Raw genomic sequence first — 15205 nt, forward strand, 5'->3', positions numbered from 1 at the left:
GCTTGCCAAAAAAACAGGATCAGTCAAGCATAAAGACATAAAGGCTTTCTCACAGTGGGACACGTATGCTGTACGTTTGGGTTGGCACATATTTACCAATTATTACTCACTTGTGCGGAAAAACTGCCTATTTTTGGAGAATAAAATACAATTTTTTTAATGTAAAAATACAAATTAAAAATAATTCTTTGACCAAACATTTGCAGATTTTTGGTCAAAGAATAATTTTTTATTAAGTTAAAAAGACAAAATTAAAATAAATTTTTTTGGTGCAAAAATGTTTGTTTTAATTAAAAATACAAATTAAAAAACTTAATTTTTAACATTTAACATTTAACATTTATTTTTAACATTTTTACCATTTAAAAAGACAAAGAAAAAAATATTTTTGCAGAATCAATAAAATCAATTGTTTTTCACACACTTTGAGTGAGAGCGTGAGTATGCGGGGAAAAAGCCGCCCATTTTTGGAGGAATTCAAAAATGCAATTACAAATTTGGCTACAAATTTGGAGCTTTTTGGTCAAAAAAAGTAATTTCTAATTTAAAAATACAAATTTAAGGAAATATGAAATGCCAAATTTAAAAACTTTTTTTTTGTTTTTTACCAAAAATGTGCAGATTTTTGGTAAAAGTAACATTTTTATAATTTAAGAAGACAAAGAAAAAAAATATTTCGACCAAGAATTTGCAGAATTGATTCAAGGAATTATTTTTCACACACTCACTCTCAGTGACAGCATGAGTATGCGGGAAAAAGCAGCCTATTTTTGGAGGAAAATAGCTTAATTTAAAAATGCACATAAAAATGTGACTACAAATTTGCAAATTTTTGGTCAAAAAAAGTTCTAATTTAAAAATACAAATTAAAAAAAAATATGCAAATATGAATGCAAAAACAATTTCTTACCAAATATTTGCAGATTTTTGGTAGCAGTAACATTTTTTGTAATTTAGGAAGACAGAGAAAAAAATATTTCGACCAAGAATTTGCAGAATTGATCAAAGAAATTATTTTTCACACACTCACTCATGAGTGAGAGCATGAGTATGCGGGGGAAAAAGTGGTCTATTTTTGGAGAAAACAAAATTTTATTTAAAAATGCAAATGAAATTTTTACTACAAATTTGATGATTAAAAAAAATAGTTAATTTAAAAACACAAATGCACACAAAAAATGCAAATATAAATAATAAAAGAAATTGACCAAAAAATGTTTTTTTTCATTCAGTCACTCGGAATGAGTGAGTGTCCATACAGAAAAAAATGTTTTACTAAAATAATTTTATTAATTTGTATAAAAAAATACAAATAAAAACCACTCCCATTTCACCACAAATTAGCAGATTTTGGTCACATTTTTAAAATGTAAAAATACAAAAAATATATAGATATTTTAAAAATACAAATAAAAAAATCTTTTAAAATAATTTGTATTTAATTATTTGTAATAAAATGGTATGTATGTGAGGAAAAAAACACATTTAAAAAATACATCTTTTTTTGACCAACTGGGGAGTCAATGAATGCTGAATGGTAAATCCACTGTATAAGAATACCAAATAAGCAAACACATGCACACCCAACTATCACCTGCCATTATTTCAGTGGATGGTAAGCTTACAGGAAGTAGGAAACAATGCACGAGCACAGGCTGTTATTTCTTGTCTCTATCTCGAGAAGTATTCAAGTGTAGTCGCCATCATGGACGGACACTTGAACACACGTCCACAAGTGCTGATTAGCACATCCTAACATGTCAGCTGAACACCGTGCTTGTTATTGTGCTGAAGTCTCACTAGAAGCGCACATCCACGCCCTTTTCCAGCAAGCAAAAGGAGCGTTTGTTGAGGGATCCTTGGCAATGCTGGCGCCAGCTCCTTGTTTGTACGTGAGCAGAATGAAGGCCCACTGACAAGTACTGGACGCAACAAGTGCATGAATATGCAGGCACTGCCCTGACTCACACTGGGCCGCTGCTCCTGCTGTGATTTTTGTTTTTTCCCTGGGAGTAAACATGAGCAATGGAGGAGGACGGGGCCGCAGGAATAGTACATCTTGTCCAAGCAGATGATGCATAGCATACTTTCAGGGAAACATTTTCTACGGCTCAACAACAGACAGGAGCGGAACGCTTCCTGACTACGGCGAGACACTGACAAAATGTCTGCCCCCTGTTGTTAGCAAATCACCCTTTCTTTCTCATAAGTGTCCCAAATGATAATCGGGATTTTGCTGCAGGTGCACAACGAGTTCATCCTGCCCTCGGAGAAGGAAGGCTTCATCTACCGCATGGGGGACATCATCAAGCGGGCCGAGGCGCTCATGGCCAAGGAGCAGCCGGTGCACCCCAGCGGGCACCGACCCCCCCAGCCTGCTTTCCATGGCGGTGCCAACCTTCTCTCCTCCTCCCAGGTCAGAACCACTGAGTGTGTACTTATACTGTATTATTTATTCACCACGGAGTTTTAGGGCTACATTGGAAAAAAAACTCATCTGAGATTTCGAGAATAAAGTCGTAAATTTACGAGAAAAAAAGTTGTACATTTATGAGGAAAAAAGTTGTACATTTACGAGAATAAAGTCGTAAATTTATGAGAAAAATGTCGTAATATTACAAGAATAAAGTCACACATTTACAAGAAAAATGTTGTAATATTACCACAATAAAGTCGTATATTGACGAGAAAAATAGTTGTAAATTGACGAGAATAAAGTTGTACATTTACGCAAAAAAAAAAGTCGCGATATTATAAATAAAGTTGTAAATTTACAAGAAAAATGTCTTAATATTACGAGAATAAAGTTGTAAATTTACGAGAAAAAAGTCATATTACAAGAATAAAGGCGTAATATTTACAGGCATTGCCTGTAACATAAAGTTATAAGTTTTTTCTCGTAATATTTTTTACAAAATTACAACTTTGTACTCATAAAGTTATGAGAAAAAAAGTTGTAAATTTACAAGAAAAAAGTCATAATATTACAAGAATAAAGTAGTAAATGTAGAAGAATAAAGTGGTAAATGTAGGAGGATAAAGTGGTAAATGTAGGAGGATAAAGTGGTAAATGTAGGAGGATAAAGTGGTAAATGTAGGAGAATAAAGTGGTAAATGTAGGAGGATAAAGTGGTAAATGTAGGAGAATAAAGTGGTAAATGTAGGAGAATAAAGTGGTAAATGTAGGAGGATAAAGTGGTAAATGTAGGAGGATAAAGTGGTAAATGTAGGAGGATAAAGTGGTAAATGTAGGAGGATAAAGTGGTAAATGTAGGAGGATAAAGTGGTAAATGTAGGAGAATAAAGTGGTAAATGTAGGAGGATAAAGTGGTAAATGTAGGAGAATAAAGTGGTAAATGTAGGAGGATAAAGTGGTAAATGTAGGAGAATAAAGTGGTAAATGTAGGAGGATAAAGTGGTAAATGTAGGAGGATAAAGTGGTAAATGTAGGAGAATAAAGTGGTAAATGTAGGAGGATAAAGTGGTAAATGTAGGAGAATAAAGTGGTAAATGTAGGAGGATAAAGTGGTAAATGTAGGAGAATAAAGTGGTAAATGTAGGAGGATAAAGTGGTAAATGTAGGAGAATAAAGTGGTAAATGTAGGAGAATAAAGTGGTAAATGTAGGAGGATAAAGTGGTAAATGTAGGAGAATAAAGTGGTAAATGTAGGAGGATAAAGTGGTAAATGTAGGAGAATAAAGTGTAAATATGAGGTGTGATGGTGTCATACGTGTCAGAGGGGAAATAGAGCATAGCTCTTCAGGAAGGAAGGAAACTTTGCTCTTCCTTCAGGCAAGCTTTTATTTATAACGTGGCAGCGAAGCACAGCAGTTGAGCACAAACAGATTGAGATGTGAAAAATTTGCACTTATGGTGAATGAGATGTGTTTTCTGTGGGAAGAAATGTTTCTTTTTTTAGAAGAAAACATACAAAAATAAATATACAGTATATTATTGTATATATTACGTAAATGAAAATAAAAGTATTTTTAAAATAATTTTTGGACCAAAAATTTGGAGTTATGGTGAATGAGATGTGTTTTCTGAAAAAAAAAACCCTGACAATTTTTTTTTTAGAATAAACATAAATATATAAATTTTAAATAAAAATGAAAATATTTGTAAAAAATGGTTTGAACCCAAAATGTGCAAATTTGCAGGGTTGTGAATGCTGAATTGCAAATGTGCAGCATCCACTGTGTCGTATTTATTGTGATGAAGAGTCTTATGTTGCACAGGTCCTTTTACAAGGCGCTCTTTGGTAAATCTCACAAATAAATCCCACATTCTGGTGTCCACAATCACTCCTTAGGGACGCACTGTTAGCACTAAAAGACAAACCTCCATCTTTTCTTGTCACATGGCTTGTTGGTCATGAAATATTAGACTATGTAAGAAAAGTCAAGTATAATAAGAATAATGTCACAACATGGAAAGATCATAGCACTTACGAGGCCGTAAACCAGCAGCCTTTTGCTGACTTAGCAAACCGAATTGATATAAAAACAGCTGGACCTGACCGCCATGAGTCAACCCAAAAAGATGAAGCCAATTTTAGGTGTCCTCCGCCCACGCGGTTCCTGATATCTGCTGCAGCTGACCTCACTCTGAGCCAGGCTGCTATTCTGAGGGTTTGGGGGAAAATGAGCCTCTCACAGGGAGGATGCGATTAGACAAAGACGCAGAACACAATGTTAGCTAGCTAGCCAGCAGGCGGAATTTATGCCTCGTTGGTGTGAGCCCGGTTAAAGGTTTCCGCGGGACAACCTGGGGCGGAATGCTCCGCTGCCCCACAAGCGGAGAATGGACAGGGGGAGTCAGCAGGAGCAACTTGACTTCAAAAATGTCACCACATTCAATACAAAAACACACAGAGGAAAGGTTACAAGTTTCTCCTTTGCGTCCCACAGAAACTATGGTGCGTTCAAGGACCGCTGAACAAAGTGAGATATTGCAACACTTGACGAAAAAACATAATCAATGAAGCATAAAGACATAAACATGTTCAACTTGTGGGCTATTTAACAGTGATACACATTCAGTATGCAGTACATTTTACCTCTACTATCATGTATTTATAAATTATGACCAACTTATGGGGACATTTTTTTAAATACAAATAATTAAAATAAAAAAAATACAAATAAAATATTTATAGTAAAGTAAATGAAATGTATTTATAATATAATAATAATTTTAAATAACATAAATAATATAATAATAATATAATATTTATATTTACACATACAAATAAAAAAAATACCAAAACTGCAAATTTTTGGTAAAAAAAAAAAAAAAAAAAAAATTTAAACCATTTTTTGACCAAAATGTGCAGATTTTTGGTCAAATAATTATTTTTGTTTGTAGTATTTTTTTGACCAAAGATTTTTGGTGTATATATATATATAAAAATTAATTTACAAAAAAGTTGACATTTTTTTAAAAATATTTTTAGACCAAAAGTTTGCTGATTTTGGGTCAGATAATTACAATTTTTTAATTATTATTATTATTATTATTATTATTATATTCTAATGATAATTATTATTATTATTGTTATTATTACAGGGGTACATGTAAGCTGTACAGTCAGACGATGCTGCATCATATTTACTGTACTTGCAGGGCGTGCTCACACCTCCTTAATGTGTAATCTTTGATGCAACGGTGAATTGACCCCCCCCCCCCCCGTGTTCTCCCTCTTTCAGCCTAACCTGCACAGTCACAGCCTCCCGCGGACGCACTCCTCCTCCTCCCTACCCGGTAAGCCTTGGCGCGCATTGCATGATGTTCGTCTGCTGTCATCTGCGCTCACGCACGTGTGTGTCACGTCTCAGACTTCAGTGTGGCCGACCCCGGCGTTGGGGGGGCGCGCGGCTCCCCCCCGTCCCCCATCGGCGACGCCTTCGCGGCAGACGTGAGCTCACCGGGGCGCCCTCTCATACGCTCGCAGTCTTTCCACAACGCTCCAGGTAATTAGCCCCGCCTGCAACATCTGTTTGACAGAAACATTTCCAAGAAAACCTCCTCCTCCTTTTAGACCAATCAAGGTTCGCTGTGCGTCCTCCCTCCTCTCTCACGGGCTACAACATTAGGCACACCTGAGGGCTGCATCCAACATCCAACATTCTGCCTTTGCAAAGATAATCATCAGCACTTTTGATTGATTGACAGATTGTGCCAATCAAAACTGAGCATTCTTGCCCATTTTTGAGCATAAATATATTTCTCTTATATCATGACCGCATGTTTGCTTTCGTGTACAAACACCTGGAGGTAATTAATTAATTAATTAATTCATTCATTCATTCATTTAAAAAAAATTAAAATAAAAAAAATATATAGCAAAAATGCTAAGAAACTAAAGAAAAAACTGCCTGCATATTAGTGGATTAGTATCAACATTTCAACTTCTTTTCATTGCATTATGTTGTTTTGCTCTTTTCCTCCATTTGTTGTTTTAGTTTTAGGCTAAAATGAAACCAAGACAAGAGGTTTTTCAAATTATTTTATTACTTTTCCTCCATTTCTCCATTTTTTAAAATATTTATAAGTTCGCAATCAGGTTAAAATGAAAATAATTATAAATGAAAAACACATAAATAAATTAATAAACAAATCCAATAAAAATACATTGAAACATAACTAAAAAAAAAAAAGAAGTGTAAAGAAGTTTAAGAAAAATAGCCAACATATTATTGTAATATTACATTCAATGTTTCAACTTTTTCTTGTTACATTACGTCTTTTTACTCTTTTCCTCATTTTTTAAATGCGTGAACAAGCTGAAATGAATCCAATATAGATATGCTAAAAAGTTGAATTGATTTATTTATTGACTTAAATTTCATTTATTTATTTCTTAAATGGAGCGGGGAAATAAATAAATAAATAAATAAATAAGTAAATACAATTTAATTAAAAAATACTTTAAAAATAAATACAAAATAAAAAAAGTGCTAAGAAGTTGAAGAAAAAACAGATCAAATTTATTTATTTTTTTTATTAATGGGAGAAAATAACAAACATACCTACATGAATAAATCATTCAAATAAAATAAATAATAAAAAGGCTAAAACAAATCTAAAAAGTTTGTAAAATTAATTTTAATATTTTTAATGGAAAAAAAAATACATCAGTAAATCCATCCATCCATTTTCTATGCCGCGTGGACAATTTCGAGTCGCAAATTAACCTAACATGCATGTTTCGGGAATGTGGGAGGAAACTGGAGTACCCGGAGAAAACTCACGCACACGCGGGGAGAACATGCACAAAGAGATGCCCAAGCGGAGATTTGATCCCAGGTCTTCCCGATCCCCTGACTGTGTGGCCAACATGCTAACCACCGTAAATCACATTTTTCAATATTTATTCAAATAAATGAAAAATAAAAATGTGCTACAAACAGCCAGCATATCAGTGTATTACCAGTATCAACATTCCAGCTTTTTTTGTTCTGTTTTTTTGGCTCCTTTTCCCCATTTAAATATTTTTTTTTGTTTTTAAACAGGCTAAAATGAAGATGTGCTAAAAAGCTTTAAAATGTAATTAATACATTTTTTAAGATGGGGGCAAAAAATGCCTGACGACGTGATTAAATAAATGACATAAAATAAAAAGGCTAAAACAAACCCACGTAGATATGCTAAGAAGAGTGAAAATTTATTTAAATATTTTTAAATAGTACAAAATAGTACCATACATAAATAAATAAAATGTTAAATATCCATTAAAATAAATACTAGTGTGCTCCCAAGTTAAAGAAAAACATCATGTATATTAGCATATGACCAATATCAACATTCCAACTTTTATTCGTCTTTTTGCTCTTTTGCCCCATTTTTGATGTTTTCTTTGAGATATTTTTGGGTCATTTGCAACACCAATGGCTGATGAGAATGTGCGGGTGTACCTAATGAAGTGTCCATTCCTAATGTAAAGCAGAGTCGTTTGTAAACTTTGGAGCCATTGTTGCTCTTGAATGTCCCCCGCAATCTTGGCCTCCTCGTCTAATCTCCAAATCAGTCCCAGAAGCACACATGGGTCCCATCTGGGCTTCCTCATGTCCAATTACAGCGGGGCAAAGAAGCCAGGAACAAAATGTCTCTGTTTGCTGCGGAGGGCCATTAATGCCACGGGGGGGCAGATTTATGTTCCACACGGCGTCCGGCGGAAGGAAGACTGCATGTCCTCAAGAGGGCTTCTCGTAAATCCTTGTCAGGTCCTTGAATCCCAGTCGGGACACCTTTTTAGTCCACGTTGTGCTGATGTATTGCGCTTTTGTGCTTGTCTTGCAGGGTCTCCTCTTCTTTACCGCCACCCCGCTTCCCTCCTGACACCCCACCAGCACTACCACCTGCCCTTCCTGGCTAACAGCCACTACCCGTTCCACTACTCGGGTTCTCCGGGTTCCCCAAAACCGGTGGGCCTCCACGCCCCCCTGACCCGCGTGGCCAGCAGCCCCACCTTCCCGTCTGTTCCCTCCCCAGCACCGGGCTCGCCTAGTCTACTTACTGACACCCACAGCAGCGGTGAGAGTCCATCCATGCCCCTGCCCGCCCCCCAGCATCCCGGCATGTGGCCCCCACACAGCCAGCCCCTATTTTCCTTGGCAAATGTCATCTCCATGGCGATGAGCATGGCACACTTCATCCCGCCCTCAAGCGTGCCCGCCCAGGGGATGCCCTCGTATGCGGGCTTCCACCCCGAGCACTACCAGTACTACCAGACCCCCCCACAAGAAGTGCCTTACTCCACAGCAGGTCTACCAGCCCACAGTGTCTACCCCGGCTCGGTGAACACGCCCCCGATGGACGGATTCCCTCCGGGTGGAACTCCATGCTGGCCCGCCACGCCTCCAGGTGCTCCTCTGCAGCAGGGGGGGACCTCCACCCCCACCAGCCTGCCTCAGGATTGCCTCGCAGCCTTCCCAGCCCAGGCGCCAGTCCCATCCGAAGTGTCCAGTTTAGCTTCCTCGTCAGATCTTTCGCCCTCACCGACGGATAGCCCGCAAAGCACCGTGAGTCCGCTAGCTGCTAGCCCAGGGGAGTCCAAACTTTTTCCAGATAGTGAAAAATGAACGCAACACATGTGGATATGCTAACAAGTTATACATTATACAGTTCAAGAAAAAAGTGCATCTCACCTTTGTCATATACAGGACAGTGGTGTGAAAAAGAGTTTGCCCCCTTCCTGATTTCCTATTGTTTTGCAAGTTTGTCACACTTCAATGTTTCAGATCATCACACAAATGTAAATATTAGTCAATGACAACACAACTGAACACAAAATGTAGTTTTTATATGAAACTTTTTATCATTAAGGGAGAAAAAAAATCCAAAGCTACATGTCCCTGTGTGAAAAAGTGATTGCCCACTAAAGCTAATAAGTGGTTGGCCCCCCTTAGCAGCAACAACTGCAATCAAGCGTTTGTGATAACTTGCAATGAGTCTCTTCCAGCGCTGGGGAGGAATTTTGGCCCACTCATCTTTGCAGAATTGTTGTCATTCAGCCACACTGGAGGCTTTTCCAGCATGAAGCACCTTTTTAAGGTCATGCCACAGCATCTCAATAGGATTCAGGTCAGGACTTTGACTAGGCCACTCCAAAGTCTTCATTTTGTTTTTCTTCAGCCATTCAGAGGTGGACTTGCTGGTGTGTTTTGGATCATTGTCCTGCTGCAGAACCCAAGTTGGTTTCAGCTTGAGGTCACCAACAGATGGACGGACATTCTCCTTCAGCAGAATTCATGCTTCCATTTATCACAGCAAGTCTTCCAAGTCCTAAAGCAGCAAAACAGCCCCAGGCCATCACACTACCACCACCATAATTTACTTTTGGTATGATGTTCATTTTCTGAAATGCGGCGTTACTTTTACGCCAGATGTAATGGGACACACACCTTCCAAAAAGTTCAACTCGTCTCGTCAGACCACAGAGTATTTTCCCAAAGGTCTTGGGGATCATCAAGATGTTTTGTGGCAAAATTAAGACAAGACGATGTTCTTTTTGTTCAGCAGTGGTTTTGGTCTTGGAACTCTGCCATGCAGGCCGTTTTTGCCCAGTGTCTTTCTTATGGTGGAGTCATGAACACTGACCTTAACTGAGGCAAGTGAGGCCTGCAGTTCTTTGGATGTTGTTGTGGGGTCTTTTGTGACCTCTTGGATGAGTCGTCGCTGCGCTCTTGGGGTCATTTTGGTTGGCCGGCCGCTCCTAGGAAGGTTCACCACTGTTCCATGTTTTGGCCATTTGTGGATAATGGCTCTCACTGTGGTTGGCTGGAGTCCCAAAGCTTTAGAAATGGCTTTATAACCTTTTCCACACTGATAGATCTTAATTAATCTCACTTAAGTTGTGTTTTAGTTTATCACTTTTTCACACAGGGCCATGTAGGTTTGATGTAGGTTTTGAACTTTTTTTTTCTCCCTTTCATTTTTTCAGTTTTGTTGTCATTGACTAATATTTAAATTTGTTTGATGATCTGAAACATTTAAGTGTAACAAACAAAGAAATAAGAAATTAGGAAGGTGGCAAACACTTTTTCACACCACTGCAGTTGAAAAAGCCTGATATTAATATCAACTTCACTCTTCCATTTTTGCTAATTTTTTTTTGGTTGTTGTTTTTCTTCTTAAATAATCTTTGGAATTTTTTTTGGTAATATTATGACTTTATTCCCATAATATTTTGACCTTTTCCCCAACCTAAATTTCCAAAAATGACAACTTTATTCATTGTTTTGTTTGTTTTTCACGACTTTTACAAAATAATGTAGTTTTTTCTGTAATATTTCAACTCTATGCTACTAAAATGCCACTATTTTTCCTCATAATATTACAAGTCTAATCACGTAAAAGTGCAACTTTTTTCCCCTTCAGAATTTTGACTTTATTCTTAAAATTACAGCTGTTTTTTCCATGTTTGCTGTTTTGTTTGTTTGTTTTTTTTATATTTTCCAACTATTAAAACTTTCTTCCTGTAAATGTTCTTATTGTAATTATGAATTTACTTCCATAATATTTTGACTTTACTGTCATAACATTATAACTTTTTTTGCAACCCAGTTTTCCAAAAATGACAACTTTATTTTGTTTTGTTTGCTCCTTATAATATTACAAGAAAAATAATATCTTTTTTCTTCAAAGTTTCAACTCTAAGCCACTAAAATTATTTTTCCTCATAATATTACAACAAAAATTAAAACTTTTTCTTGTTAGATTCCAATGTTTTCATCTTCATATTTGAACTTATAGTTACTTTTGATTTTTCTTTTTTTTTTTTCAGTTGTCTTGTTATATTCTATTTTTAAAATGTGCTGCGGGCCAGTAAAAAAAACAACAGGTGTGGGCCGCAGTTTGGACACCGCTCCGCTCGCTGCTTTCACATCCAATCTCACTGGTGCTGTGTCTCAGATGGAATACTTGTGTTAGTGCACTCCAGTGCGTACTTAGTTCCTTAGTGCACGAAATTTGACAAGTGTCGTGCTGTCCCAAATCCACGATGATGACGATCACAATATTTACCTTGTTTTCTCCATTTGAATGGTGGATTGCAACCACTGGGCCGAGAGTCAAGTCGGTGAGCAACCATGACTCTCGTCTATTTATGAGCTTGCTAGCTTCCTTTGTCGCAAGGCAACTGTGGCAATTAAAGACAGCTGGAAGTAATGGAGGCGTAACAGTCACTTTTATTGCAAATGTTGATCCGAAATGTAGTACAAGGTGGCCAATCGCAGCCGTTCCGGTCTGCACCTGCATTCGATTTTTTTTTTGGAGGGGGAGGAGCAAGCCCCGCCTACGTGCGGGCGCATATACCAAACTGAAGTGCGCCAATTGAGACACAGCACGAGATAAGTTAGCACCTACGCCCGTTCTCCATCCATCTTTTCATTATTTTTGACAGCAAAGAAACTAATAAAATTTGTTTGTGTGTCTCAGCTGCACACTGCTCAACCAGAGCTCAACGGCAGAATCCCAAAAGTACCGCCTTTGAACGCCTCCGGTAAGAAACTTTTTGCTCCAAATACGAGGCTTCTGTTGACATGTTTTTACTCGCCCTCCTCCTCCTCTTCTTCTTCTGCGGACATTATCGCCTATTAGCGCTGCCCCGGAGCCATTGCGTAACCAGTGGAGCTAATGTTCCGTCCCAAAGCTGCACAGAAGTACAGTAGGTGCCACGGCGGCCCGGCCCTCCGCCGCCAGCCAATCGGCGTGCGGAGCAGCTCGTTAAAGGCCGCCCCTCCCACACCTGTCTCTGTTTATAGAGGCTGAACAGAGGTCCTCTGTTTGAGGAGCCAAACTCACTTGTGGTGCTTACTGGAAGGACCCCTAGTGGCCCCACTGCAGCCCTTTATACACTTAATCAGGGGCTCTCAACATGGGACCCACATTTTTCAATAGTCAGACTGTCATTTATTTTTATTTTGTTGTCATTCTATTTTTATTGTATTTAAGTCACACCAAGAAAAAGTATCTCTGTGTTAGGTGACAAATGAGTGTAATGTTTCATAATAATTCTCATAATAATGAATTAGGGCTTGAACACACACTGAAAAAAAAAATCTGAGATTTCAAGAATTAAAGTCGTAAATTTCTGAGAATAAAAGTCGTACATTTACGGAAAAAAGTTGGAATATTACCTTTGATCAAGGCCAAAGGTCACATAAGTTCCCCGTTTTCATAGCTGTCTCAGGCAATGCCTGTTACGACGTAAATTTCCGAGATTAAAAATGCCTGTAACTTGATGTTACAGGCATTGCCTGAGACAGCTATGAAAACGGGGGGCTTATGTGGAGGGGGCGGCGTAAGGAAGGTGGAAGTGAGATGATGCTAACCCATGCTAATCTGTTTGTGCTCAACTGCTCTGTTTTGCTGCCATGTTGTAAATAAAAGCTTGCCTGAAGCAAGAGGAAAGTTTCCTACCTTCTTGAAGAGCTACAAGTATGCCTTAGTTTCCCTCAGACACTCAAATCACCACTTTGAGTCTCGTAAGTTTCAAAGTCGCATGCTTTCATTTTTCACGATGTGCCCCTCCCTGGAAGAAGAGGTTTGGACGCCCCTGCTTCATATGTTGTAAAAATCCATGTATTTAAAAGCAATGGCACTGATTAGATTAGAATGAACGCTTATCAAGGCGTCTGATTGGATTAGAGAACAATCACTGCCGCCTTATAAAATGGCCCCCCAGATGTTCCTACTTGTCACTCACTGAGTGGAAGATCAGGGAAGGAACAAACCAGAACGGCACCAACGAGTTGAGGTCCATTTGAAGTGATGAAGATGTTGTCCTTCCCAGGAGGAGCAGCATCCGCGGTGACGGTGGGACGCTTCCACGTGACGCCCAGCACCGACGTTCTGACCTCGGCTTCGCCGGACTGTCAGGGCGGCGTCAGCGCTCCGTCTGAGAGCAGCACCGAGGAGCAATCCGAGACCAGCCTGGGAACCTCCATGACCATGTCCCCCCCTCAGCCGCACCTCCATAGACTGTCCTCAGGCCTCCCGCAGGAGACGGACAAGCATCAGCAGGATGGCGAGGAAGAGGAGGAGGAGGATGAAGATGATGATGAGGAGGAAGTGTTGGAGAAGCGTCCGAGGCCCAGGAGGCGTGGTCGGAGGCGGGCACACAGCCTCAGCCTGATGGGCACGTCTGCGGACAGCGGGTTGTCGGTGACCGCGGCCGAGGTGGAGGGGCGGCTGTGGGACGGGGCGGCCGGCAGCCCGCAGTACAGTAACGCCCTCCACCACCTCTGGATGATGACCTACAACCACAGCGCCCCCTACCTGAGCAGCGACGACTCGGACAGCGATGACGAGGAGATGCTGGAGGAGCTGCAAGAACTTCGAGAAAAGTACGTGACGAGCCACGCATGGTGCCCGAAAGTGCTGGAAACACGATGTTTTGCATGTCTGCAGCGTTAATGCAACAAACGTTAGCAATGCTAACATAGCTGTGGGAGCTAAAGTGCTAACATTACACTCACATTTTATCAACATGTGTAGCGAAGCCTACTTTTTCTTCTTTTCTTTTCTTTTTTTTACAAAGCGGTGGTCGTATACAGGTGGCCATGCATCACACGCGGCAATATAACATTAAAGAGTAGGACAGGAGGACACAAAGCAAGGCTAGCATAGTTATGGGTGCGAAAGTGCTAACATAACACTAATTTTAACATCATGCTAGGTTAGCATATTCACTGAAGAAAAACACTATGATCAAACTTCCAGCTCTCATGTCCGTATCTGACTGACACATAGCGAAGCTTGATTTTTAAGATGTGCAGTGAAGCCTACTTTTTTTTTTTAACAAAGTGGCGGGCGTATACACAGGGCCATACATCACACACGACAACGTAACCGTAACAAGTGGAATAGGAGGATATGAACGTTAGTGACGCTAGCATACTGTAGCTATGGCAGCTAAAGTGCTAACATTACACTCACATTTTAACATCAACATCATGCTAGGTTAGCATAATCGCTGCAGAAAAACAACTTGATCAGACTTGCGCATCCCAGGTCTGTAGCTGACTGATGGATAGTTGGCAGAGCTCAGTATTAAGATGTGTCGTGAAGCCTACTTTCTGTATTGTGCCCCCCAATGCTGTCCCCAGTTAGGGGCGGGTTAGAGGCGGTATTGTGTCTTCTCTCAAAAGTGAGGAAGATGTTACATTTGTCCCACGTTTGGTGCTTCCAAGCTTTCTCTAACGATACACATTACTGTTAGCACATCATTAAAACGTCCATCTCGTCCCAGACACCTGTCGGAGGTTCAGGCCCTGCAGGCGTCTCAGAAGCGGGAGATGGAGGAGCTGTACGAGAAGATGGGGAAAGCCCCGCCGCCTGGCATCGTGTCCCCTGCCGCCATGTTGTCCAGCCGCCAGCGGCGTCTGTCCAAGGGAACGAGCGGTTTTCCTCCGTCCCGCAGAAACAGCCTGCAGCGCTTGGACGTGCTGCCGCTCCAAGGTGGGCACCCCGCCACTAGGGGGCACAATAGTATGATGTCTGGGGATTGCTATGGCAGGCTGTGATGTAGAATCAAGTGTTCACGTCCGTGCGTGGAATTTTTGCTGCATTTTTTCCAGGTATTATCAGAAGAAACTCTCTGGGAGGAAGCAGCAGCGGCTCCCAGGACAAACCCAGCAAAGGCGTCACGTTCGCCACGGACATCAGTCGAATGGTGAGCGTCCGCGTCCATGCACGTCC

The 15205-nt window shown here is 39.8% G+C and overlaps 1 protein-coding gene across 2 annotated transcripts in view; it reads left to right on the forward strand.

The window, feature by feature from the left end:
• Positions 1 to 15205, forward strand: part of wnk4a (WNK lysine deficient protein kinase 4a) — a 50377-nt gene that overhangs the window by 32950 nt on the left and 2222 nt on the right. For both annotated transcript variants that reach the window (XM_054800278.1, XM_054800279.1), the window contains exons 13-20: positions 2243 to 2416; positions 5710 to 5764; positions 5839 to 5973; positions 8303 to 9024; positions 11942 to 12005; positions 13299 to 13851; positions 14757 to 14965; positions 15085 to 15179. In XM_054800278.1, coding sequence (XP_054656253.1) covers positions 2243 to 2416; positions 5710 to 5764; positions 5839 to 5973; positions 8303 to 9024; positions 11942 to 12005; positions 13299 to 13851; positions 14757 to 14965; positions 15085 to 15179 — 2007 coding nt within the window. The remainder of the gene's footprint in view (positions 1 to 2242; positions 2417 to 5709; positions 5765 to 5838; positions 5974 to 8302; positions 9025 to 11941; positions 12006 to 13298; positions 13852 to 14756; positions 14966 to 15084; positions 15180 to 15205) is intronic.

This window comes from Dunckerocampus dactyliophorus, chromosome 15 (genome assembly GCF_027744805.1).
Source record: "Dunckerocampus dactyliophorus isolate RoL2022-P2 chromosome 15, RoL_Ddac_1.1, whole genome shotgun sequence".
Taxonomy (NCBI): Eukaryota; Metazoa; Chordata; class Actinopteri; order Syngnathiformes; family Syngnathidae; genus Dunckerocampus; species Dunckerocampus dactyliophorus.